We start from the raw sequence: 27,877 nt of genomic DNA, 5'->3' as shown, positions 1-27,877 counted from the left end.
CCATGCTGGCAGGTTTTCACACTGTTGGTTCAACAAACAGCAAACCGTACACAGCAGTCTAAACAATTACAACACCAAAAATAATAATATAATAAAAAAATAAAAAACACTCGTCAAGGACCCTTTTTCAGTTGTAAACAAAAAGATGCATTTTGCTTTTTGATCTGGATGGGTTTTTTTCCCACTCAATCCCTCCCTCCCTCTAAGCAATTAATTTTTGCTGGAGTTGCTGTAATACGGCACCTTAGAATTAGGAATTCTTGAAAAGACATACAATGAGGCTTTTCTTGGGGTTGCTTTTTTTGATTGCTATAGTTTGCAAACTACTATTACTATCATTAGTCTTTTTAGTTTGAATTGGTTTTTCCATTTTTGTTTTTTCTTTTTTTTTTAATTTTTAGAAAGTGATTTGAAATATCCTAAGGGGAAAAAAAAGGTGTCAATTGAAAAAGGCCCCAATTCTCCGGAAAAAAAAAATAATCACAAGATTTTCAGTGCAAAAAATTAACCACACATTTTTCTCTCTACTTTTTTTTTTCCAAATTATCTGTAGTTACAACAATCCCATTTTTTTTCTAAAGAATTAGGAATCCATCTTTTTTTTTTCCTTCTATGTGACATCTAAAGAAGCATAAAACGCTGACGAGAAATCAAACGACAAATAAAGAAACCACTGCAAGCACCAAAAACAAAACGAAAATGAGCACAGCAAAAAATTGTGGCAGCACAAAGTCAAAAAAGGCACATGTGATCATGACTGGCCAATCATCAACTGATACAACATCCAAGAAAAATGCTTCAATCACGGCACCTGCACGAAACTTGACGGCATGTCATGCAACCAATTCTTAGCTTGTTACATGACGCCATCATGTCACACTTTCAACTTCGAGTTGATTTGAACTTACGGCCTGGGGAACTGTATTCTCCACTTTCATGTCATTACGAGAACTTTTTTCCTAGCTCAGCGCGAGACTGTGGTGGATTTGACTGGCTCTTGGTTGGAATTTGATTGAATGACAAAAGAAGAAAAGATTTTTTTATATATATATATTTATATATAGTGTGGAAAAAGGGAAAGGTGGGGAAAGAAGATATATATAAAAATAATAATTAAAAAAAAAATGTTACAAACACAGCATCAATCAAAAAATTCTAATGGAAATACTTGCCATTAAACTATATAAAACGAAACAAGAATGAGAGCAAAACAAACCAACTGAACAGAAAGAAAAGAAAGGAAAAGAAGAAAAGAAAGTAAGGAATAATAAAAAAAAAAAAAAAAAAAGGATGGAGAAGGCCTAGCCAGAGACACACATAAAACACACACTTAAATGTGGACACACGGTCAACAGCGAACAGGAACAGAGCGTGATGCAGCGGCTGTTGAGGAGAGCATGCACTGAATGGATGAGCGCAGACACAGATCGGTTTGCGGAGTCTGGAAAATAAAAACATTCACTGCCAACCAGAATGCTTTCGTTAGCACCGGCCTTCCCCACACCACCCCCAGCCTCCTGGGCTTCGCTGGATGGCTGGCCAGAGTCCTCCGGGAGCCTCTCCACTGCCTCGCATCGACTCCGGAGCTGGTACCGCTCTGATTTGGTTTACATCCCAAGTTTAAAATCATGGGGGATCAATAGGCCAAGAACTGCTTTGGCTACTGAGAATAAATAAATTTAAAAAAAACAAAAACAAAAACAAACAAACAAAAAAAAAACCACCAAAAAACCCAACAAACAGAACAGCAACAAAAAAAAGAAAACTGAAAAGGAAAGCAGCTACTGCTGGTTGCTACATGTCCATTTAGCAGTTCACAGGACGGCAGGCTCTGAAACGGCAATGCTGGTATGGTGTGGGAAGCAGACTTGTAGGAGGATTCGGATGATATAATGGTCCCTAAATCAGCATCATTAAAAGATGGACATTTACTCCTTTGGCATTTAGATCTGGCCTGAATTAAAAAGATAATGGAAAACAAAATGGGTAAGAGAAAGAGGAGAGAATAGAAGGGAAGTTCTGGGAAGGAAAGTTCTGGGAAGGGAAGCTCAGGGAAGGGAAGTTCTGGGAAGGAAAGTTCTGGGAAGGGAAGCTCAGGGAAGGGAAGTTCAGGGAAGGAAAGTTCAGGGAAGGGAAGTTCAGGGAAGTTCAGGGAAGGGAGGAGAGGAGAGGAGAGGAGAGGAGAGGAGAGGAGAGGAGAGGAGAGGAGAGGAGAGGAGAGGAGAGGAGAGGAGAGGAGAGGAGAGGAGAGGAGAGGAGAGGAGAGGAGAGGAGAGGAGAGGAGAGGAGAGGAGAGGAGAGGAGAGGAGAGGAGAGGAGAGGAGAGGAGAGGAGAGGAGAGGAGAGAAGGGAAGGGAAGGGAAGGGAAGGGAAGGGAAGGGAAGAGAAGAGAAGAGAAGAGAAGAGAAGAGAAGAGAAGAGAAGAGAAGAGAAGAGAAGAGAAGAGAAGAGAAGAGAAGAGAGAAGAGAAGAGAAGAAGGGGGGAAATTAAAAACAAAAGAAGAAAGGAAAAGAAAAAGCAAAGGACAAAAAAAAAAAAAAAAACCAAACAAAAAAAAAAAAAAAACAAAAAAAAAAAAAAAAAAAAAAAAAGGAAAAGGAATAAAACCTGCCAGGGATTGGTTGCTACAACCTATAGAAATGCCCTGTTCCTTTCCTGTGAAGGAAAATGTCCCTTTACTGGCCCACAGAGTTTTGCCTCGGTAAACACCAAAAATCACTGCACACAACAATACACTTGTCTCAGTCAGCAGCTCTGTACCCTGTTCCTCAGGTATTGCCTTTCTGTCCCCTTGGCAGGGCTCATATCTCTCCTCGCAGCCTATTTCTGAAAAGTCACTGCACACGAATGAAATTTCACCTCGTGTTGGGGTGTCACAAGAATATTGTTGGCAGTTCTTATCCTGAAGTCATGCATGCTGGCTAGTGAAAATTCCTTCCCTAGCTTTCTGTTTTTTTGTCTTGGGTTTCTTTCCTGTTTCTGTGAACTGAAACATGCTTTCTTGGCTACAGCAGTTATGCTTAGCTGACAAGAGACGATGCTGAACTAAGCCCCTGATCTGAGCTCTGGCTTCAGCTCCACACTTTCCCCATAGTTGGCTGCTGTCTTGGTTGAAGCTGACTCCTTCTTGATGGCCTGGCCCCAAAGTCTTGCCCTTTGATGATCTGGAAGTGTCAGCCTGAGCTTCCTGGGGTTTGACAAAGACAATAGACTGGTACCCCCAAGGCAGACACAAGATGTGTGTCTACAGTTATTTCAGAATCCAAGATGGGTAAAACTGTCCTTTTGAAGATGGCCCAGGGAAGAATTGTTGTCATCTGTGTCCCTAGGTACCCAAGAGCAAATAGTGTCAGCTGTACAGCTCTTGGAAGAGGAAAGATCTCTAGCATCCCTCTTACCCCTCTGGGCTTTCTGGCCATGTCATAACACAGGAAAACAAGCAGCTGGGGAAGGAAGGAGAGCTGTCAGCACCATCACAGCAAGGCCTGTGTCTTTCCTTACCTCAGCTGCACCATCAGGAAAAGGAAGGGTTAACAGGATTTGATTCAATGAATGAAGGACAAAGGAGGCAACAGGAATGGGAGAGATCTGGTGGAGATAACAAAATCCTGCTCTATTCCTGGGAAATAGAAACAACACACATCTGCTGTCTGGTGTTGAAATAGCACCAGCTGCAGGATTAGGAGTGGAGCTTACTGGGTAGTGGGTTTACACATGGATGCTGGATCCAGGCAACTGTCAAGCTGGGGAGAGGTTCTTTGCTATAATTTTACTGAGGAAAATATTTAATGTGCAGAGTGGGAAGGATGAGACTGGTCAATCAGTGACCCTTGCTTTGGAGGTGGTACTACCATCCCTCTGCCTGTCCTCCACAGACACCCTCAGACACTGCAGATGAAACACACACACACACACACACACACACACACACGAAAGAACATATATATGTACAGATGAAGGATTAGGACTTGCTGAGGCTAAAAAAAAAACAGAAAAAAAAAAAAGCCACTTGAAAATATTCTTTCACACCAAAGTTACATGTGGTAATCCTGTCTGCCTAACTTGGGTCTGTATTTCAAGCACCAAATGAAGCTGCTCTTCTAAAGCAGGGGTCTGCAGCAGCTACCTAGTCAGTGGACAGGAGAAGACACTTTGATAGTCTCTAGGGACATGTCCAAGGTCTTGCACTACTGAGCAAACCATAGCCAAGTAAATCTGGTAAATGTCCAATTACTTTTTGGAAGCTTTTAAGTGCCTAACATCCTGGGACTGTTCTCCTTGAACCCTGGAGAGAGATAAGGGATTGAAGTCCTAATGATGGAATTCAAGATGCAGACATCTTCATCTGAACAGATCACTCTAGGACAGCGTTAGTGGAGACAAACAGGGATTTTCGATCCCAATTCACTCATGCTTAGGAGCTGTTTCAGATAAGACTGTGAGTCATGGGCAAAAGGAACCAGTATCTCTCTCATGGTTATAATGAGGACCTTGACTGACTTGCTGTGAAGGGAATAGTTGCAGTGTAGGTCTATACCATCAGGGGAAATGAATCTCAGTTAAAGCCTTGGTTAGACAAACATAAATCTAGTCATGTCCTTGCAACCTGTGCTGTCAGCACAGTAGTCCTATTGCTTCAAATACCTCTGTCACAGTAAAGCTTTTAACAGCAGTTTCTGGCTGGACTGAGAGGATAAGCTCTGCATTTTGGGAGATGGGAGACACTCATTGCCCATGTAGTGTGGTACTGGGTTCTGAGGGAGCTGGCAGAGGTGCTTACTATGCAACTCCATCATTTATCAGCAGTCTTGTTAACCAGAGAAGTCCCAGCTGATGTAAGTTAGCCAGTGTGATGCCCATCCAAAAGAAGGGCTGGAAGGAGGATCTAGGGAGCTACAGATCTGACAGCCTGACCTCAGTGCTGGGGAGGCTTGTGAAGCAGATCATCCTCAGTGCCTTCATGCAGCACATGCAGGACAACCAGGGGAGCAGGCCCAGCCAGCCTGAGTTCATGAAAGACGGGTCCTGCTTGGCGAGTCTGATCACCTTCTGTGACAAGGTGACCCACTTAATTGATGAGGGAAATGCTGGGCATGTGTTTGTGTGGACTTCAGTAAAGCCTTTGACAGCTTTTCTTGCAGCATTTTCCAGGAGAAACTGACTGCTCATGGCTTGGATGGGTGCACTGTTGCCTGGGTAAAGAAATGGATGATGCTTGGGCCCAAAGGGTGTTGGTGAATGGAATGACATCCAGCTGGGACTGGTCAGTAGTGGTGATCCCCAGGGCTCAGCTCAGTAGGAGGCTGAGGGGAGACCTTATCACTCTCCCTCTGAAAGGAGGTTGCAGACTGGTGGGAGTCAGTCTCTTCCCCCAGTAACCAGTGACAGGGCAAGAGAAAACAGCCTTGGGTTGCAAGGAGTGGTTTAGATTGGATATTAGGAATAACTTCTTCGCTTAAAGGCTTTTCGGGCACTGGAACTGGCTGCCTTGGTAAGCTGTGCTGTCACCATTCCTGGAGGTATTTAGAAGAGGTATAGATGTGGTGATTAGAGCCAGAATTTAGTGGTGGACTTGTCAGTGCTGGGTTAATGTCTGAATTTAATACTTTTACAAGTGTTTTTACAACCTAATCTGTACTGTGGTTCCATGATACCCTTACAGCAGGTGGGTGACCTGAGAGAGGTGTGCAAGTGGCACAAGCCTAACACTCTCTGACTATATGGTGAGTGCCACAGGAGCTGTCATTGTATATCTGCTAAGCTGCAAATGCAGCCAGCTGCAGGTACAAGCTTGCTCTGTGCCCTTCACAGGACCACACAATTGTGCCAACACTGCCACCATTGTGGTGGGCTACCAGGTTGGGCTCTTTTTCCACTACAGAAATCTACTGCCTCCAGTTCCATATAATTTCTACCATGTCTCTCCCCTGAGTCTTTATTAGTCAAGTCTCCACTGATCCTCTCTAGACGTTTTTCCTTGTCTTGAAGGTAACAAACCTCTCCCTGATGAAACTCAAAGGCTGTCACTTCTTCCAACAGGAAAATGGCAGCCTCGTGTTCTCACACTTAATTCTCTGGTCATGGCATATGCCAACTTCTTCACCTTTATACAACATATATTAATCTCCATTTACACACAAGTGTGCCTTTGCACCCAAAACTGCAGTCAGAATCCTATCCTGTCTGCTGGAGCCTGTGGCCATGCACACCTGCTGGAAGGAACTGGATCTGGTTTTGCTACTGGTGATAGACCTTCACAGCTATTGCCTCTGAAGCTGATCAATATTACTAAAACTCCAGCCCGTGTTTTTCTCCCTTGCCTTTTGTACTGTTTCTATAGCATTTTCCCTCTCTGTTTTTGCCTCCAGTGCTGCAGGATGGCTCTGCTTTCCTTATGCCTCAGTCCTCCTCTTCACTGTACCCCAATACTAACCCACAAAGATTCCCCCCCTCCTCCAGCTCCTGCCCGGACTGTCTGGTAGAGGTGGAAAATGGAAGCAGGGCTCTCCAAAACAGACTCTATCCCTATGACAACCACTGCTAAGGCTGTGTGGTGAGCCCAAGATTAGGAGCCCAAATGTGTTAGAGTGGGAAGGGCAGTGTGGTGAAGGGGACTTTGCATCCATGCTGGGATTAAAAGAAGCCTGATGATTTATACCAGACATCAACACATTTACCTGGACTCTTGGGGGTGGGGGGGTGGAGGGAAGGGAGGGAAAGAGTGTTTTTGTCAGATGCTTCAGTTCTAACATCTGAAGGTTAAAAAGCAGACAGATTGTATATATGAATCTTTATAGACATGAAAATGCACACCAACATATCCATATGTATATGTACAGAGGTATTACATGTACATATGTATCAACAGAGACAATTGCACACACACAAAGACAGAGAAGAGAAGCCAATGTGATCTAACAGGGAGATGGGAGTCCAGCATTTCAAATGCTAATGTGGAATTTGTATTTTTGGTTGGTTTTTTTATTTTTTTTTTTTTTTTTTATTGGTGTGGGTTTTTTTTTGTTTGTTTGTTTTTGTTTGGGGTTTTTTTTGTTGTTTTTCTATTCTTGATGACCCTGCCTCATTTTTCCCATTTCTAAATTTAAGGTGATGATAAAAATTGCAATGGCCTTCTTTCAAATAATTGTATGACTTACTTGTTGTGCAGTGTTGTTACTAGGATTGCTCTCATTAAACTATGTAACATTAAGAGCTAGTTGAAAAATGACAATTATTTTCAGGAGGAAAATTGTCATTATTTTCGCTTTCTTTCCTGTGAATATTTTAGTTAATAAACAAAACAAGTCTGGGGTGGGGGAGGTGGCCAGAGAAATAGATTAATTTTTGCCTTTTTTTTAATCAATCTGAAAACCAGTCCATTTTTAAGAAGAATTTAGTATTTTGAAGGCCAACATTTTTAATCAAGACAGTTATGTTTTTCTGTGCTGTTTGCATTTCTTTTTTAATCTACTGGAATGAAAATTTGCTGTGGAAACATCCAGTTTGGTCAAAATGTCACTTTTTGGTCATCCCCTCCTCCCCCAGCTTGTTTGATGAAAAATTGTCAAGCAGCAATAGCTGTGTCACCTCTGATTTATCTATTTTTCTAGAGCCATTAGTCTCAAGCAGCGGATGAAAAAGCACCACAACGGAGCAGCTGCTCCTGCAGAAGCCAGCCTGGGCAGTCAGAAAATGTCACTGGCTCCCTGAGCCGTGTTGCCTTTTCTCACTCTGCCCCCGAGCAGTGGCAGAAGAGGTGGCCATGGAGTGGTGGGGCTCACAGGGGTGGTGGAGGCGCCCTGAAAAAGATGTGGAGGTGTGTGGGGGAGGAAGGGCTGGGCTGGGCTGGGCAGAGTGGGGATTCAGGGTGGGCTGGTCCACCACCAGGGTTGCAGCTGAGAGCAGCTATGGGCTTGGTAGGGTCTGAGTGGTCACAGCCCTGTCCACCCTCCTCAGCAGCACGCAGAATTCACTTGCTCATGTAAACATAGCCATGGCTCTTTCCCTCTCTCAGCTCTGTTTTGCCAATCGAGAACTTTGCAGGCAAAGATCCGTGCAATGAACTCAGGTCATTTTGAGAAGCAGTGATGGTAAAGGTCAAATCAGTGTTAAATGGCTACTTTTGCAGCAAAGGATGTGGCCTCTTTCCCTCCCAATGGCCAAATCAGTGGGTCCTGTGCCCTGAGGAGCTTTTATCCTGCCTCATACAGAGTGCTCACCCCTGCTTTTGCTGCAGATGAATATTAGGTGGGAGAGGAAATTAAGCTTGCCTTTCTGCATACAATGAAAGGTTCTTTATTACAAGAGGGCCTCAAGGAGTTTTCTATCTCCTGAGCATTGTACCAACAGTTTAATTAAAAAAATGTGCATGGCTGAGAACTAAGTCTAATTGGGAAGCTGTAAGAAAGCCTCTGTGCCCAGTCTCTGCTGTTTCTGCTTTTTCCCTTTATAGATTGACTAGACCTTATCAAAATGCTGATCAAACCACTGCTACACTCCTGTTTTTGTTGCTGACAGTAAGATGGGGATCCTGCTTCCTTTCCTCAGCAGACCCCTAGGCTGACCTCATGAAGTTCAGCTCGTGCATCTCAGCAGGTACAATTAAGCTGCCTGTGCCCTCCCAGGAAGTTGTATGATACACCCCACCGGTGGCTCCAGTGTCTGCCATAGGAAACAAGAGCCCACAGCTGCCTGCTAGGCTGGAGGGGTAAGAATTTGGCTCACCAGGTACAGGAAGGATATGTTGGAGTGGTGTCTGTGTGGGGTTGGAAAAGGAGGAGACCTCAGCTCATCTCCCAGCCTGACGTCTCTTTCAGGAGCATGTTCTCCAGTGGCCCTCTCAAAGCAGTTCCTGTGTCAGTGGCAGGGCTGCTGGGTCTGCTGGCCTGTGATGCATCCTGGGACTGTTCTCCAGAGGTGAGTTTTCACTCTCCTTCTACCAAGGCTGTCCAGCTCCATACCCACTCTCTATACCCCTTTAAATCAGAATGCAGCCAGAAACACAAACTCCCAGCTTGCTGCACTCAATTACACCTTCTGATATTTTATTTTTTTTGCCTGCAGCTTCAAATTACCTTCAAGGTGCACAGTGCAATTAGCTAAAAATATTTCCTGCTTCATTTTAATTGCACTAAAGCTCTGATGTACCTCCAGTGAGGAGTAGTAAGGTGGAAACTGGTGCCCCAAATATTTCAAATTGATTAAAGTCCAGGATGACTCAATAAGCTTACATAGTTCTATTAATTATTAAATATTCATAATTTTTTATTAAAAAGCCCCACAAACATTCTTGAAGCCAAATTCTGTATGAAACTTCTAAAAGTAGATACTTTAGCTAAGGAGATAGTAACTCTTTCTGAGTTGGAGAAAGATAAGACAAGAATTCCACCATATAATTGGAGTGGTTGCCATATGAAGAATTCACATCTCTTGGTGAATTTTAGTATCGTGGAATTTGATTCTGAAAACACTTATGCATGTGACTTATGTCTGTGACTCATTGTACAGCTATAGCTGAGGTATTTATATGATTCTAATTTAGAACTGGATCACATTTTTGTTTAAAGCCTTTCTGGGTGGAAAATGCAGGTGATCAGTCAAACATTATTACTGCTTAAAAACAGTAAAAACTTTTCGTCTGAGAATTTAAAAAGAAATCCAAAACAAAACTTTTTTTTTTCCTGAAAGCACTGAAAACCAATGTGCTGATTCCCATGATGTCTGGTTCATAAGATTATTTCAATGTACTTTGAAAAGAGTATTGAAAATAAATCCCAAATTCTATTTGCATCCAGTTGAGTCTGATCAGTCTCAGTTCTTTGGGTTTCTGGTTCACTGTCACCTCAGATAGCCTGTGCTTATGAAGCATGTCCCCTTGTGCCTGCAGCTGTGCTGGCTTGGGAGTGCTATCATTGCCTGATCCACAGAGCTGAACCAAGCAAATTCAGCAAGTTTCTCACCAGTCTCATACAAATGATGGGATGATGTTAACCTAAGCCTTTATGCTCCTCCCTGTGCCAAGAAGCTCAGGATTAACCTGTGTGAGGGATGGTAGTGGGCAAGAGGTGGGATTCAGTGCATGTCTCACCCACTTCCATGGTTGTGAAGGAGGCCTGATTGTCATGGTGGAATCCAGGGCAAATATCAGAAAGATGCTGCCCATCTCTGCAACTCTCCCTCCCTCTACTGTGCTCACCAGGGCAAGAAAAACCTATGACCATCTCCAGAGCAGCTCATGTCAGCAACTGATTCTTACACAATTTTGAGGGAAATTGAAGGTGTTCAGCCTCTTGCCAAAGGGCACACTGAGTAGATGAATCTCGGAAAAAAAACCCAAACCCAGCAGCCCCTCGCTGCTGGTGTGCATGTCTGTGCACTTGCTTCCTCTGAAGCAGAACTCCAGGAAGGCAGGTATTGGCTCCTCCTTCCCCTTGGGAATACAGGAGACAGATTAAAGAGTAGGGGGAAAAAAAGTTATTTCACAGTTAGTCTGCCCTGAACAAGAAAAGGTTCCTGACACCAACAAACTAATCAACGCTGAAAGCTCATGAGGTCAAGCTTTCCTTTCTCCTCCATTATTCTTTTGATTTTTTCTAACTGGCTGGGACTCGATAGCTCTGGCAAGTCTATAAATATAAAATCCTTTTTTGCCTTCCCCTGAAGCACACCAAGGACTATTTGAATACCCGTAGGGACAAGTTAAAACTAAACAAAACGAAAGCAACTCACAAGAAACAAGTTGTCCAGCCAGTCTTCAAATGCTGACCATTCTGTAAGTCAGTCCCAAGAAGCTTGCCTCTGCTCGGCAGAAATTGGGAAAGTCAGCTCTCCCTCTCAAGAGCACTCCCTATGGATTCAGTGTTTTGTGTGGAGACTTATGGCCAGGAATGTTAATGCCAGATAACTGAGCTGGCTGAGCTGGAACAGAGGGAGAGCTGGGCCTGAAGGAGGCAGCCCCAGACCATCAGGGTTGAGCTCTGGATATGTGGGCTGCCTCCAACATCTTGATGCCTGTGCCTGCTCCCCTGTGCTGCCTTGGACAGTGCACAGCTGTAGGAGGTTCCCTGACTTGACCACCAAGAGGAACCCAACCTTTGTATGGTCTGAAAAGAGGGAAACATTTGCCGGTGGAAACACTGGCCACTACCCTATAGAGTGTAAAATGCTCCTGAAGTCAAGTGAGAAGTGTCTGTACACCATCTCGGTATGGAGAGGAAGTGGCAGAGGAGCTGGGAAGATTTATGGCTTCTGCTGCATTGGAAATACCCAAGTTCCTGTCCCAAAGCACTGCCCATGTTCTCTCCATTGCAGCACAGGGAACTTTACTCAGCAGTCTTCTCATGGCAAAGGAAAGGCTGCTCCCTCAGTCTTTCCTGTCCTTGTGCTCTCTGCTGGGATCTGTGCTCCTTCAGAGCTCTGTCTGGTAGAAAAGGAGCAAAGAAAAATGCCACATTCCCTACCAAGGGCTGACAAACAGGAATCATAGCTGCAGCATAAGCTTCTCTGATGGATTCTGCCTCAGCAAAATGAAATTAAGATTTCAGCAAACAAGCTCCAATTCCGTGGTACCAGTAGAACAAATGACATCTGATAATTGCTAACTCCTTTTGCTTATTCTTTGCTCTGTTCACCCCATCAGTCTCTCCAGATTATATTTTCAGCTGAGTTTAATGAACGCCATTTATTAAACTAACACCAGGGTTCTGCTTTGGCCTCAGACAGATGTGCCTGCTAATATGAATCATTTTGTTCAATTGGATTATTCTGATGGAGAGCGGATCCCTGCCACTCTGAGGAGCACAAACAAATGGAGAACAGCTCGCCTCCAGTTGTGACCAGCCGCTCGCCTTCATTAGGAGGCAGCTCCAGGCTCTGCAGGCAGCTTGGCAGGATGGTGTCCCTACTGCTCCCATCAGCCAGCACTTCTGCTCCTTTCCACTTCCCTCTTGTGCGCAGGGAGAGCCCAGATCTCAGTGTGGCCCTGAACATTCCTGGTCAGGGGGACATGAGCATCACTGCCACCTTCCCTGAGTTCACCAGCTGCATGGGCAACAGGATTCACCCCCTCCTTTGTAATGATGAATGTTCCTTATCTGAATGCACACCAGACTTTCCTAACTGTGTATTCTTCCCTTCCCTCCCCAGTATGGCATGTCTGACCTCCTTTACATTGACACCTGAGAAAATGTAGACTACTTATTTGCTATTGATCCTTCTTTACTCTGATCTTCTCCAAATATTTGGGCAAAGGAACAGGGATGATATGCTTTTAAAGACTTGTATTAATCAGAAAAAAAATATATATAAAATCCATCTGAAATCTCCCAGACAGAGATTCCCTCAGTCTATTGTTTGGGATTTTAGTGTTGAAAATTTTGGGTCAATCTCTGTAATACATTGTGTGCAGGCACCAGACATCCATCTATCTGTCTATCTCAATACAAATCCTGCCTTCTGTGAACCATAAAACTCCTAGCAGAGTGACATTACCACTTCTCACATCGACAGAACACACTGAGCACACACAACTTGGGGAAAAAAATTACAGAGGCAATTTGAAAGATTAGAAGAGAAAAAGCAGAAGATTTCTGCTCCCTGAGTGTAAGTGGCCAAATCCCACAGCAAGCCTTTAGCTGGCACAAATCATCATCACTCCTTTAAAGCCTACTTTCTTTCCCCAGATGAAGGACAGGCCCAGCACTTCTTCAGATACCTGTGAACCTCAGGACAACTCATTTATTCTAGAGCATTTCTGAAGAAAGAAATTATTTGCATTTTAATCCTAAGTGGTATCCTGGGGTTACTTCCAGGAATCCCTGGTGAGCACCAGAAGTCAGGCTGTCAAGAAGTGGGTCTGTGCTGAAAGAGAAAAGACCCCAGAGATAACCATGGTGCCAGTCAGTGTGCCTTTCCTAATTACTAACAGCATGTTAGCATGCTCCTCAACAAAGCCATCAAAGTACATTAATTCCTCCATTCAGGTTTAAGTGTAGGAATACTTCTCCAGGTATGAGCTATTCCTTTACTCCTGATGAGGATCTGTACATCTATCTTTCTCTAAGTTGCATTACACTGGTCTTCACAGGTAATGGGGACAAGGCCTGTAGGAATTCCTGCTGGGATTGTGAGTAACAAGGTCTGTATGGTCTGTACCAAACAGTACTCTTGTAACCTGAGCAGAAGACAGAAGCACCCCCAAATAAACCCCCTTCTGAAAGCACCAAATCTCTTAAAAATGACATGTAGGAGCCCAGTTTCCTGCAGCTGGCACTGGGCTGCCTGTCTGGTTTCCTTTCCCAGTGTCCAATCTGCCATGATGGAGAAATATGTACCATGCAAGGAGAATGCACAGAGGAAAATAAAGAGCATGGAAAGCATTCACTTGTCATACATCACAGCAAATGGGATGCAACCTCTGCTCATGAGTGGAGATGCTTCAAGGGAGTAGAGAAAAGTAGAGAAAAATAGAGAATCTTCTCCAGCAAAGACAAATTTTTTGCTGACTGCACAGCCCATGGATTTAATGGCCCAATTGTTTCCAAATCCTTAGAAATCAAGGTAGTGAAAACCTATTTTCTTTTGGAACAACCTGCTTTTGAGGGTCTACCATGACAACCGTGGTCTACAGCACATCCAAATCAACCAAAAGATATCTTTGGCATCAAGGACTGGGCATCACAGAGCCAGAAATTTCAAAGGTAGGCATCTTGTCACTGTGAGGATTTTAGAGTGTTATTGCTCTGCATAGAATAGATGCTTCAGGCAGCCCAGCTGCTGGGTTTTTTTACACAGGAAAAAGGGATATCTGAATAGCTGGGGAGGGAGAATGTATCTTCCAATAAATGGGAGAAATCTGCTTTCTAAAGAGGATTACTAGAGTGTGGAGCTGCAGCTTTCCATGGGTACAAGAGATTTTCTTCTGTTTGCCAGTCATTATCCTAAAAAGGCATTTTTAAAATGAGCCATGGTGATATTTGGAGGTGGGCATGATCATTCCCTAGTGTCTCTGTTCTAAGAAGACCAGAGCAGCCAGAATGGTGACATTGCGTCTCCCTCTAGAATTGCAAATAATTGAAACATCTCTGCTAGGAGAACATTTAGAGTTAAATAAGTAATAGTGGGCCTGAATCCTTGGCTGCCATAAATCAGTGTCACTTCACTGGCTTCAGAGGAGCTGGTGATTGACGCTGCCCGAGAACTTAGCCCGATCATGGCTGTGGTTAGTACTTTTCCAGACAGAGCACTGAGTTTTCATTTACTCTGCTTCTTGCTTGGGAAATGACTTGACTGCTGTTCTCCTTTCCCCTCCAGCTCAGCCTTCTACCCAATATTTCAAAAAGGTTGGATGAAGCTCAGCTAAGTGGAAAAATGAACCATTTGAAATAAAAACTCTCTCTTTTTTTTTTTTTTTTCCTAACTGCAGTCACAGGGCCGGATGAAAGACACCTGAGAAGCAAGGTTTGTACCGTAAACCTCCATTCCTCGGCTACAGCTGAATCAAACACCTCAGAGACCAGAGTTTTGATATCCATTTGTATCTGGCCAAAGTTACCGTACTTATGAATTATTCAAATATGCAATTATTGCATTTGATATATCACTGGATATAACCGTGGGAACGAGAAACAGTGTTCTAGTGCAGCTGATTGTATATGCCTTCCAAACCATAAGGACATCAATTTAAGGTGCTCACATTGATGGAGTGCTCTGCAACCCCTTATTAAGATTCTTGCCAACTCCTGTAGCAGTTTTCCCCTGCAGAGTAAATTTCATGGAGTTTTTTAGCCTCCCTTTTCTTTATCTCTACAGTGCAAGTGCCAAACACTATCCCACAGAGCTTCAATTCATGGTTCTGCAGTAGCTCTCAAAGGTCAGTGACAAAAAGATCAGATCATTTTCAGCTTACTGATCAATGCTGTACAAGTGACCTGAGTCCTGTGTACGTGTTGGGGCTAACTCATAACTCTGATTTCATTGTGAATTTCCAGTTTCCCTGGAAGAAGGTTTTAATCTTCTTCTTAGACGTAGAGGGCTGTGCCCTGCCTACTGTTCATATTGTCTTTACCTGACCAAAAAACATGTTAATGGTGCTGATGTTTGTATTAACTGAACACACCAAAGACAGCTCTATCTGCCTTCAAATATGGGGTCATCTGAGAAGAACACCTCTGAAGTTCTACACCTTTCTTTGCTCTCTCCCTGAGCAGCATTTGTAAATTGATAACGTGCCCGTTTCACATTTGCTTACTAGTGAGTACTGGTCCCTCTAGTGTCCCAGTATCAGTGGATTTTGCTGACTTGTAACTTATTGGAAGGTCCTGTAGAAAAATGACTGTGCTTGTTTTCTAGGACTCATTGTGTATTTTCACAATCCTCTTTCATTGTGGGTCTTTGCCTTCTCTCATTTGTTTTGTACATATTTTATTTAGCAGAGGATTCGTTCTGTCAGTGTTTGCTGCTGCTGCTTGAACAAAAAATTTGGCTATGGTTGTCTCCTGTGTTTTTCCATCTCTTTGGCTCTCATTTCAAATCACTGCTGTTTCAAATGCCTACTCTTTCCTTTTCTTATATTTTCCATTTTTTCTTCAAGTTGCAGTCTCTCATGCACTGGCCCAGCAGATCCGTGTGCTGAATGAACCAGGTAGAAATGTTCCTTCAAGGCTGCTGTTTTCAGCTTTCTGCAGCTGCCCATTCACTGGTGCAATTGAAGCTTACACTGAGCCCATAAAGGCTCTAAAATCTGACTTACTCAGGTAATCTGTGTGACATTGTCCATATGATCTCCCACACTAATCTTGGTCAAGTGGCTGAATATGAAATTACCACCCGCCAGTCAACCCTGGAGCTTTGGGAGTTTTGCTGCTGGAAGCCTTTGAAGAGGGTACCATCATAACAAGCTCCTGGTCTTTTCATAGTATTGTATATATGAGGAAAAAAACTCAGAAGGCTTTTTGTTGGCTGAGTCTTTGGCAAAAGGTCTCACAGTTCTCCAGAAGTTTACTGCAGAGCACCAGGGCCAAGAGTATCACAGCGAGATGAGAAGTGGTAGGCTGCTTTAATATCTATTATTAAATTCTGAAGTACTAACATTACCTAATATAAAAAAAAAAGGTGGGGGGGGGCTTGGCTTTTAATGAAGAATTCCTGCTCCAAACTGAGGGAAAGTGTTGTGGTATTGCCTTGTGCTGCTCTATCACTCCCATGACAAATAGTGCAGATCCGTTAGTGACCTACATGGACTTATTTAGATGCAAACACAGCAATACTCCTGAAAAGCTGCCCTGCTTTGAGGAAGAACAAGTTCCAAATATTGCTGAATGGAATTCAGTCTCAGAGCAGTAATTACTAATTGTAATTTTGGAGTAAATGCAGTAATTAATTATTGTCGTTTTCCATCAGTGCATTGTATTGTGCGCCAATCTTAGAATAAAATAATTAGCAAATGGGATTTTGCATGCTCTGGTATTGAAACTGTGGTTTGTAGAACAGACATGAGAATTTTGCCATAATAAAGTTATCAGTAATTTAAATGGACAGACAGGTTAAAAATGATCAGACAGAAAAATAAAGGATTTCCTTGTCAGTCTTGCAAACACCTTCAGAAGTCCTGTTTTAGCCTCCCCCACTAAAATTCACTTCCATTCTCTCAGTACAAGCACAACAGCACAAAGTTTAGGTTGCAAACACAGTGAGTGATGCTTAATTTAATCACAGGTGTCAGTGGAAATGAAAAATAAAAGTAATCCAAAGAACAGAAAAAAATATTGGCTGACGTGATGTTTTTCCAGTACCTGAACAGACTTTCCAAAATTAAGCTGTGCTTATTTTTTTTCTGTCTTTATTCACTCATATTAAAGCTTGTGCTGGGGTACTGTTTTGATGCAATTATACTAAAATTTCCATAATGTAAGCAAGTCCTAAATGATCTAAGTAATGACTAAAAGAGGGAAACAACAATAATCTGTGCAGGTGGAAGAGGAGCTGGTTAGCATGATTGTAGGAGACATAACTACAAGAAATGGGGTTTTATCTTGAGAAAGGATATTTGGAATGAATCTCAAGATGAATAGCCTAATAGAAAACAGTGAGATCAATGCAGCTACAGAATAGCCTCTCACTAGAGGTAATAGAAAGCTATCTGGGAGGCATAAGAAACAAAAATTTCAGTAAAAAATACACTTTCACTAGACTTTGCATTGAAGCCATCTGAAATGACAAGAGAAGACAGAGGTTTTTCCACTCACATATTTTTGTTTATGGCAATTTGGAATTTTGCTTTTTTGTTTTATGTTTGGCTGATAGTATTATCTTACTTTAAAATGGAGTTTGGGTTGCTTTTATTTTTTTCTTTATTAGGGAACAAAAAGAGAAAAATGAAAAATTTTCCAGTTTGTAAAATATACACTCCAATTAAAAAAAAAAAAAAAGCAAACAAACAAAAAGACATTTTCAGAGTAAAAATACCACCTATTCCAGACAGCTGCAAAAACATGTATTTCACACATTTTACAATAAACGAGACATCAGTCCATGTTCAAAAAGCAGTGAAGGAGGACCTGAAAATCTTTTTTTATTTTTGTATCTGAGCTTTGGCCTATGTTATTTCCCCTGGTGTTTCGTAGAAGCAGGTTGCCTGGGCAGTGCATCCATTTAATGTTTTGTTGCTACTCTGGAGCACAGCTAAAAAAATATTGCTGTTGATCTTATTTCCTTTTTTTTTTTTCTGTTTCACTTTTCTGTTTCACTTTTGCCTCTCACAATTTCTCTTGCTCACACTCACTTTGTCTCACTCAGTTTCATGCCAGTGCTCTGGGTTAATCTCACCCAAATGTCCCTGCATCTTTAGCTTTAAATAAAACTTCAGCAGCAGAGTGTCTGTCTGAGGTGGAAAACATCACTTTGCCAGTGACCAGCCACTGCAATGAAGCCACAGAAGGGGAATGGACAGGATTTTCAGGGCTGTTGTGTGCTGTGTCTTTTATTGATCTATCAGCTGGATGCTCCTGGGCTGCTCTGCGCTCTGCCCCGAGCTCTGGAAGGGCTGTGAGCTGTGCAGTTTTCTAGGCAGTGCTGTCCTACCGTGCCTGCCTGTCCTGGCAGTGGGCTCAGGGCTCACACACAGCCCCAGGCTCTGCGGGCTGCACCTGCAACTTCTCTTAGCACAGGGCATGGAAGGGCTCCTGGCAATGGCCACCTACAGGAGATGTGGGTTTCAGGTTGTTTTTTTCTTAATTATTTGTGCATTTACTGTCTGAAAGACACATGGAGTGTCTCCGAGTCCTTGCTTCCTAGTCCTGAAGTGGAATTGGCAATAGAATATACTGATTTTGGCAGAGTTATCTCAAATGATCCTCCTCTCTTTTGCTTTCTCCCAGCTCATCATTTCTCCCCTCTCTCTCTCTTTTTTTTTTTTTTTTTTTCCCTACAGCCACCTCTTCAATTATAAAGAAAAAAGAGGACAGGGGCAGCCATTTTGCCATCTAAATTCTTCAGGGCTTTGCTTGCTGCAGCTTTGCGCTTATCTGCTGCATCACAGAAACCCTTTCAGTGTTTGACAGCAAATTTAGGGCATTTGCAAAGAAAACAAAGGACTTCAAATCACTGTGGCCTAGACTGCTTGTGTCCCAAAGGGAGATTTATAAGTTTTTTTTTTTTTTTTAAAGTGCCTCCAGAATTAAAATTTAGTGAGGTCCTTTCTTTCTCAGTTAGGAAAAAACCACTCTGGTGGATTATATCAAACTAGGTGCTGATTTTTTTTTGTTGTTTTTGTTGTCGTTGGCAACTTCCTATTTTTTGAAAGCAATTCAATAGAAAAAAAGCCCTTCCTTGGAAAAATCCCAATTAAAAAGTTTCTTGAGCATCCTCTTGAAGCATATGAGTAATTACTCTGGTGTCAATATGGTTATACACATGCTTCAAATTGGAATTAAAGACCCTGAAGAGCTGCATCCAAAGTAAAGATAGATAAAAAACACAGTGGAGTTATTATCTTTCTATCACTTAAAGGAAGTTGCAAATCAAGCCAGCAGTGCAGGTACATTAATATTGTACTTAGCCAAGACCAGCTGAACTATCTCTGAGTCTGGCTTATTCCTGAGGGCTTAGCCCTCTGCTGATCACTGTTGCTCAGCCCTGGTGGGAAAGCTGACCTGTGGCCTTCCTGACTGAGAATCCTGCCTGCTTCTAGGCTGCTGGTATCAATGTTCCCAAGCACTGGAAGGCAGATGAGCTGAAGAAAGACCTGGGTTTAAGCCCAAGTGACCTTCTGGGTATCCTGGCTGTCACCAACTGTCCTCTCCAGTCTATTGCAGCATGGTTCTCCCTGTGCTAACCCAGATCTTCCCCTGGAGAATGTTCCTGCAGTGTCCTCCTGGGACCACATACACTCGGGCAATTCCTTCTGTCAGGTGGAAAAACACACATATAAAACTTTTTTTCCTGGAGAATTCCTTTCTGCTAAAAGTTGGGTACAGCTCCTGCAACAGGCTCAACGAGGTGTAAGTGTGCAAGAGAACAAGGGCCTCTGGGATACATTTTGATAGGGTCTCTAAACAAGTCTCTAAACAAGGAGAGAAGGGTGGAAGTGATCTGATGGTAAAAACAGAATGATTTTTCTGGACAGCAGAGTACTAAAGCTGAAGTAAAAGCCAGGAAGGCTAAAGGACTTCCTATCTAGAGGCAACTCTTCAAGACTGTTCTACTTAGTAGAAGCAAAGGAAAGGAAAAAAAATGCACTAAGAGAGACACATGGAATTCTATAACCATTTTACATGCTGATTCCTTTTTACATAATTTAAATTACATTTTTTTTTGGGAAAAAAAATACCCAAGCAACAAATCTTTGTCCTACTAGTGAGCAACCTTTTGTAGGAAACAAGCTGAGACCTCAGAGCACTTCATGGTGAACCATGATGATAAAAACCACTGTAGACTCATACTGGCGAATTTTGAACAGCACAGATATCCACAGCCCCACATCTTCTGACACCACCATGAGAAACAAGCATATCCTCAACCAGCACAACTATGCTGAGACATAAAGCCTGGTGCCTACTGAGGGAGACCTTTGTGTCCCTTGATCCCTTTGCAGGTGTCACAGAAAGCCTCCCTGACAAAGGCAGCCCCTGCTTTAACACAATTGCACGCATGCACCACCCCGCTCTCCACCAGCAAAGCCTGCAGAAAAAAAGCCAGTGTGATGAAGCAAAAAGCATTTGGGTATGGCAACATGTTTTGGTTTCAAGCTTCCAAGAGGCCTTTTCATAAGCAAGGAAAAGAAAAGAGGTTTTTGAAGGGGGAAAATGCATTGACGGTTATCTTCATGTAGTCACATATAAAGGAGATTCTAAACTATGGAGGCTGTTTCCTGCACATGCACCTAATATGTTTATTGGGAAGGTTTCTTAATCTCCTTTATGCTGTCTTCAGTGCAGCACCTCTTTCAAAGACATTTTGATCCCATTCCTGAATTCTCACTGGAAAGGATACTGCTCTGAAGACTGGAAAATTATATTTTTCAAAGATATTTGGGATCCCAGAGAAAAATTAAAACACTCTGTTTTTCTTTGGGAAAGTTGAAGATAGAGATTTCCTGCCTTAGATGAATCAAAAGAGGCCTGAATAAAAATCACAGCATCTTAGACATTACAGCTAAAATGACATAGAAAGGTCACCTAACCAATTTCTTTATCGCTAATTCAGGAGTACAAATTGCTTAGGGCCTTCTTAGGTGCTTAATTTATTGGGGAATCTCTGGTGTGGAACAGTTTTAACAATAGGGAGACTTCCTGTCTCTGTAAACAAACACATAAGGGTTTATATTTCTGTTTCTCAAAGAATTACCTAATGAAAGAGCCAGCCAGTGGTGGAAAATATTTCCATTTTTGGAAACATCTTCATTTTTGTTGTTGGCAATATGTTGGGATTCCAATGAAACAAGCTGGGGCTTCTGGTATTTTTGGTGTTGTTACATGTATTAGAAGCTCCCTTGAAACCTCCAGCTGGCTTCTTTCCAGCAATACACAGCACATGAGTGTAGAAACGAGACCCCGGGTCCTTACTCCAGCTAAGCTTCCTTGGCTTTGGTTGGGTTTTATCTACACACAGGAGTTTAAAACAACTGGCCAAGAAGTGAACATGGATCATTCTGTTAATTTCTTGGGTTTGTGAAGAAATAAATCAGGGGTTATTTTGTTGTCAGGGAGACATATTTACATTAAGTTATTATGCTGAGATGGAATTGGATACAGACTCTACCACATGAAGAATGAAGAATGCTTTGAAACGTTTGCAACACAGAGCTATTGAGACAGACACTGTCCCAGTCTAGTCACCGGGATTAAACTGCAGCCCAGTCCCACCTCTTAACTGCAGATTGTCTTCAAGCACCAGAAATGCTCTCTTTCACTGAGCAGGGGGAATCAGGACAGCTGCTGACTCTCCTCTAGTGACCAGAAACACTTTCTAGAGATGCAGGATGCCCCTGGGATGAGGAAGTTGTCTTATCCCCTGGTGAGCATCCTTCCACCTCTTTTTCTAAAGAGACACACACACAAACAGTTCCTACTTTATGCATGGGTGCGTGTCTGAGCCGAGTGGCTCTAGCCAGAGTCAAAAGGCAGAAGATAGAGAGTCACAGAGCTGAATCTCCTTGAGGGTCTACAACACAGAGAGATGCTACAGGTGTAGCTGACACCCCCTTCCCCATGCAGTTACCTGTGCTAGTGCTTTGTATCCAGTGGTTCCCACAACCCTTCAGTAGGGACGATTAGCATCCTTTGGCCTCTTCAGCTGCACCTTCAGCCTCTTCATGCCAATCTGGAATCCATTCATGGCCTGGATAGCAGCTTGGGCACTGGCAGGATTGTCAAAACTCACAAAACCTGTCAAAACATGAGGCAAGGAAGGGGACTTAATGAGCCGAAGGGTGCCAAGGCACGTACATGCAACGACCACTGAGAATGAACATGGGGAAGGGGGTGAGGGCGCTGAGAGGAGGGAAGTGAGCAGGAAGGAGGGTGGGCAGGTGGGCAGGAGAGTGAGGAGAGGATGGTTGCCAATGTGGGACAAAGGATAGGAGGGGTTGTTACAGATCAGTGTCCCAGGACACAGTGCCTGGTCTGAGTGCCAGTCTGAACACTAGACTATGTGGAGCACAGGGATCCAAATGTTGGTGCCACAAGATTTGGGTCACCTTTGAGCTGGGAGTCAGCAGATGTAATGCATGGTCTCAAGGCACTCTGTCTTCCTCTATCTCCCTCCACTGTGACTTGGGTAAACCTCTAAACCTTCCTTAACTTGCCATCATAACCTTTCCTTTGCCTTCCAATACTAATGATGAGGGGAACCTGACACACCTACACACCTACTGCTACTTCCTTATTATGGCAATATAAGTACAATGTGAATTTAATAAATTCTTCATTATCATATTAATCAGCATGAATGGTTTGACTGTTGGCCAGCCAAGCAATATGAAGAGCTTTAATCACTGGCAATTTCTGCAAACTCCATGTTACTCTGCAGTTGAGAGATGAACACTGGTGCTTTCCTAGCATGGTTTTCCTATGGAATTTCAAATTCTGCCAGCAAATCTCCCAGTCAACTGTGGAGCACATCCAGCACTAGAAACAACTATAGTGACTGAATATTGTATCTATGTGTCACCTAAGACATTCTTTTTCTTCCTTTGCTCTCTAACAGTCTGAGGAAATAATATAGGTCAACCACACAGGATGCAATGCATCTAATGCATTCAGCTCAGGGGAGAGCTCTTGCTGTAGCTTTACCTTTTTTCCTGTTTATTTTTGGTTTTGTTTTTAAAATTTATTTTTATTTTTATTTTTTTTCTTATGTTAGATCAAAAAAAAAAAAAAAAAAAAAAAAAAAAGGCCTCATTTTCCCATGCTGTTTATGGCTGGAGTGACCATGGGTCTGACATATTAGTGAGGCAGGGGGCCGTCACATTGTACAAGCATTGCTTCTGCTACTTTTGCCAGAAATGTCCCTGTGTGCTGACAACATTTCTGAGCACAAACCTTGGGTGAGACTAGCCTGGACCAGCCTGCTCTCCAGACAAAGCCATCTGTTCATCTACCCCTGCAAGGCTCTGGCAGCACAAATCAATCCAAGGAGCCTGGTGTTGCTCAACAGAAAGTTTGAAATGAAGAGATGGTTTTTGCAAGCCCCTCAAAAAGCTAATGCTGAGCTTTTGCTGCCAGGTATACACCTGCTCCTGACAGCAGCACCAGGCCTGGCTTACAGCCTTGGGCTGTGCTGTGGATTCATTCTGCAGCCCTTCCTCCACCCTGGTCTAGTTCCTCCTCAGAAGTGAGTCTCACAGGTGCCACAGGGTGTCTTGCATCTGAAAAAGACACAGAGCTGTGCATGCAAAGGCACCTTCTCACCCCTGAATTAAGCTGTGCTCCCTGACCTTGGCTAATAATGTAACTTCATGACAGGTCATGAAAGACTGAGGTCTTAGTCTCTCAAACTGAGACAACAGGTTTGCTGAGTATGGCACACAGAGTTTTAAAAGGGATGCCCATGGAATAAGTAGGGAACCTGCTTTGTCCTCCCCTCTTGAAGCCAAGGCTCCAAGTAAACTGGCTGTCCGCACAGTTTCCTGCCAACCCCCTGGATGAGGAGCTACCAACATTAGAGCTCTGAAGATGAACAAAAGTATTCTCACGCCCCACAGCAATCATCAAAGAAAACTGAAGGGCTATAGTGAGTAATGAGCTGTGGTTTTATTCAATAGCAATGGATCTGCTCTTTCCCTCACTTTTTAGGCAGTAAGTGCCTGGTGATGTTACCAGATTGCATTTGACTACTTGAATAATCTATCAACAAAGTCCTATGATTCATTCTCAGCAATGGGATAAACTAAACACTTCCTGGTTTCACTCAAGTACATTCAGACATAAATACTTCTGGAAACTCCCTTGGGGATGCCTTACTTGAGCTTCAACCTTAAATATGTTGTCTATATACTTCATATCCTTGAATATAGGATGTAGTGAAACCCATTTCTTTTTAAAAATCACATCTGGTTTGCTGATATTCTTGGCCAACACACATCAGTTGCATCTAAAACAGTAGACTAAAGCTGTTCCAGGGAAGTTCAGAGAAACTGGAACCTAATAATCTGTAGTGCTGAGGTTTTTTTGACTAATGTTTAACATCAAAGAACTCCTGGACAAAGTGTGAGTTTTAGCACAGAAGACAGGCTGTGTTCAGTGGTTAACTTGGATGTGTCCACGATGTTCTGGATATTGAGAGAATTTAATAATTTGGGTGTAAGCCATTTTGTGCCAGCTGTCCCCCGTGCTAGGGAGAAGTGCCAGGTAAGTTTACTTTGCTGATATACACACAGCGATCCAATATCAAAGTTGAGTTGGTTGCAGCTGGATGGCTGCTTAGCTCATTCCTTCAGAGAACATACCTTGCCTGGGAACATTGATTTCTACTCTTGCAACAGGTCCTTTGGGATGTCCTTCCTACTGCCTACATGTGCACATCTAGATTGTGCCTGCACATCCATCCATTTGTGAACAAGTCACTTTAGGACCCTACAGTAATCGGTGTAGGTCCTGCCAATGCAGTCAGTGGAGGGTAGGGCAGGATTTCTCTCTTTTATCAGGTGTGTTCAAATGAATCACTGGTTGGGGAGCAGTGCTGGCTGCAGTGAAAGCAGGCACCCAGCTTAAATCAAGGAACCTCTGCTGTGGGATCTACCTGGTCCCACAGTTCGGAGTGACATCTCAAGGTAAAAAGTTAACTGTCTAAACACTTGGGTGGGTCACTCCCACCCAGGGAGTGTTAATTGCTGAACCCTCCAGAAATGCTGCCCACTATGACAGAAGATCATTATTTCTTTTGTGAAGACTAGACTTTCGAGGGATGATAAGCCCTTGCTGGGGTGCTAATATAGTTGTACCTCTGCAAGAACCTTGCTGTGAGATAAGTTCATGAAGCTATACCAGTTTTTATCATCACTTTGCTTTTGAGATGGAATTCTAAGCCCACTTCCTCATTCTGTGCAAAGCTGTAAATAAATACAGCATTTTAACAAATTGGACTAATAAGAGAGATCAGAAGTGCATTTGCTCACTATATTTCATTTAGACCAGATAATGAAGCTGGGAGCTGTACTCTGATTCTGGTATTAGTTACCTATAGATTTGGACCAGATTTTTTTCTCCTTAGTTGTTCTGGTATTCACTGATGCAATATAAAAATCTCCTCTGGCTCGATGCTGAGGCTAGAGGAACTGGGATTTGAAAGCTGGAGAAAGAGACAGGCAAATGCCAATAACTGTGTATTTTCTTTGTGATCATATTCTAGGGACAGAATAGCTAATTACTCTAGCTTCATTTCACTGTTTTAGTTTTCAGGGGCCTTGATATGCTCAGAAGTTGCTGCTGCATCCAAGTCTCCCCCTTTCCTATTATTTATGTATAGCTCTGTTTCGTATTGTGGAAGGTGTTTGGATGAACTCCAAAGAAAAGGAAAGCTATGGCTTATCCTGAGATTTGAGACTTTACAGTGGATAAAGGATAGGCAGAGAGACAGGCATGTTGGGCTAACAACAGCATATTCCTTTCTCTTCTCAGGTCAAATACATACTGGCAGATTTGACATTTTTTGTTGCTGTTACATGCAGTATTGGCAGTCAACAATCTTTGTTTCTCCTCACCTGTGTCATGGTACTGTGACAGATTTGAACATGTCTGACTAGGAACAAAATGTATGCACTGGGGAAATAATTTAAATACCCAATTCCCAAATGGCTTTAGTATTTGAGCCCGTGGGCTCAAAATATGATGGCAGTAGTACAGTTGCTATCTGTGTTTTGAACACCACCTCTGCATTGTCATCTACATGCTTGAAGGACGAAAGAGAAAGGGAGAGGTTAAAAAGCTTGAAGCTCTTTCTGTGCATCAGTTAATTAATAATCAAAGGAATATATGTTCTGGTCTGAAGACAGTTGGTAGGGGGACAGCATTTTGTGATAAATCTACTTTATGGGGGGGATATTGGTAGTTTTTTTCTTTTTTCCTTCCCCCCCCCGCCAAGGAATTATGTAAAAACGCTGCTCTAATAAATGATTTATCAAACGCGGCAGTGAATGGAGAAAGCTGCTAGGACAGCAACAGAGGGCATCTAATCTTTCTGATTCTGCACAGCATCTTTCAGGAAAGGAGCTGTTGTTGGAGCCCATTACTTCTTTTGGCTTGCTCTTTTCCTACAGAACTCTGTTAACTATCACAGGCAGAAACTGGGGTACAATTTTGGAATTGCTTTATTTTCTCCCCCTTTCTTCCAGAGAAAGTTCTTGTGGTGTGACATGGGGAGGGAGCTTTGTGCCTTTCTCATTACATGATCAGCATGATCACCAATGGCTTTATGTAACAGATATCACCTAAGGGCTGTTTTTCTTTTTTAATCAGCCAGGATGATAAAAAAGGGAATTCACAATCTACGTCAGAGCAGATATGAAGACTGTTTTGTAACTGTAAACTTTTTGTTTACAGTCCATGTTTTCTCTATGTGTCCATGAATTAGTTTGTGCACTAAGAGCAGTCCTGAATGAGCACATGGATCCTTAATTGATCCTTCTGAGTTTTCTGGTTTGCTTTGCATCCAGCAAGGCGAATTAGTGGTTAATGTGCAAAACAGCCTCTTGATGATCTGTTACCAGGTTGAAATAACACCTTGTCTCTCTTGGGCAGGAGTGTTCCTCTGGATGGAGCCCAGTGCATGGTAACTACACTGAACTTCTCTTAAATCAGTCAATCAATCTTGACTTTCAGATGCAAACTTTTCATCCAGACTCCTGAACTGTGGACAGCTGATCCTACAGCAGATCCACTCATATAACTAGGTTGCCTTCAGGCAATAGGAAGGAAAAGAGGGACCTCAAAGAAAAGAATATTAAACTTGTATTAAAATGAAGTAGAATATTTCTATCTATGTTCCAAATACTCGCTGCCATCTCAGAGATATACTTTGCAAGACACTGCAGCAGAAGCAAGTAGAAATTCCTGCTTATTAGCTTGTTTTAGACCAGACTTTTTTTTACTAGTTCTAGCTATCAGAATATTTGTCTGACTGCCATGAAGGATCTTTCCTGGTGCTTCTTGTTCCTTCAGTTATGAAAGTCACTAGCTAAGGAGAGCATCTCTGAACTTTTTCCTTTTGACATTCAACCCATATTCATTTTACTAGAGGGAAATGAGAGTAATAGAAGAGCAAGGATCTGCTGCTCGGCCTGTAGGAGAGAAAGAGAAGAAATGTCACGCACAAGGCCTAGGAGAAGTCAATGCCTAGCAAAGGAGAAGTCCATGCTTCTTGCTTCCCTTGTGTCCAAAGTGCTTCCCCCTGGGCCGTAAGAAGGAAGATTGGCCAGACTAGAACTGCAGAATCATAGAATATCTTCAGCTGGAAGGGACCCACAAGGATCATTGAGTGCAGGTCCTGGCCTTACCTAGGACAGCCCCAAGAGTCACACCATGTGTCTGAGAATACTAAAATGGAGGGACCTGCAGAAAGTGCTGGTAATTGATTAAACCAGAGACCTTGCTCTCCTGTCCTTCTTCCAAGAATCTGAGTCAGTAATTAAGGAATTAGTTATTGATACAATTGGTTATTAATATAAGTCTTCCCTCAACTCATGGGTTCCTTGCTTTTGTTACAGACCAGTGAAAGGTGAGATCCAGGGAGGCATTTTTTGCTGTGAAGGCAGCAGTAAGGTGCTCACATCAAAGTAGTCTTCCTGTGGGAAGGGTGGCGTTCAGTAGCTCCTGTCCTTCTCCCTCCATGAGAACCTGCCCATCTACTCCTCAGACCTTCCCTGCTACTTTAGTCTATTTAATT

The 27,877-nt window shown here is 42.8% G+C and overlaps 1 protein-coding gene across 1 annotated transcript in view; it reads right to left on the bottom strand.

Moving 5' to 3' along the window:
- CELF4 (CUGBP Elav-like family member 4) overlaps positions 1 to 27,877 on the bottom strand; it is a 710,588-nt gene that overhangs the window by 17,497 nt on the left and 665,214 nt on the right. The window contains exon 12 of the mRNA XM_054004192.1: positions 21,716 to 21,882. Within this exon, the coding sequence (XP_053860167.1) occupies positions 21,755 to 21,882 (128 nt within the window). The 3' untranslated portion in view covers positions 21,716 to 21,754. The remainder of the gene's footprint in view (positions 1 to 21,715; positions 21,883 to 27,877) is intronic.

The sequence above is a fragment of the Vidua macroura genome, chromosome Z, assembly GCF_024509145.1.
Source record: "Vidua macroura isolate BioBank_ID:100142 chromosome Z, ASM2450914v1, whole genome shotgun sequence".
Taxonomy (NCBI): Eukaryota; Metazoa; Chordata; class Aves; order Passeriformes; family Viduidae; genus Vidua; species Vidua macroura.
The sequence above is the reverse complement of the archived record's forward strand: the minus strand, read 5'-3'. Positions and strand labels throughout refer to the sequence as shown.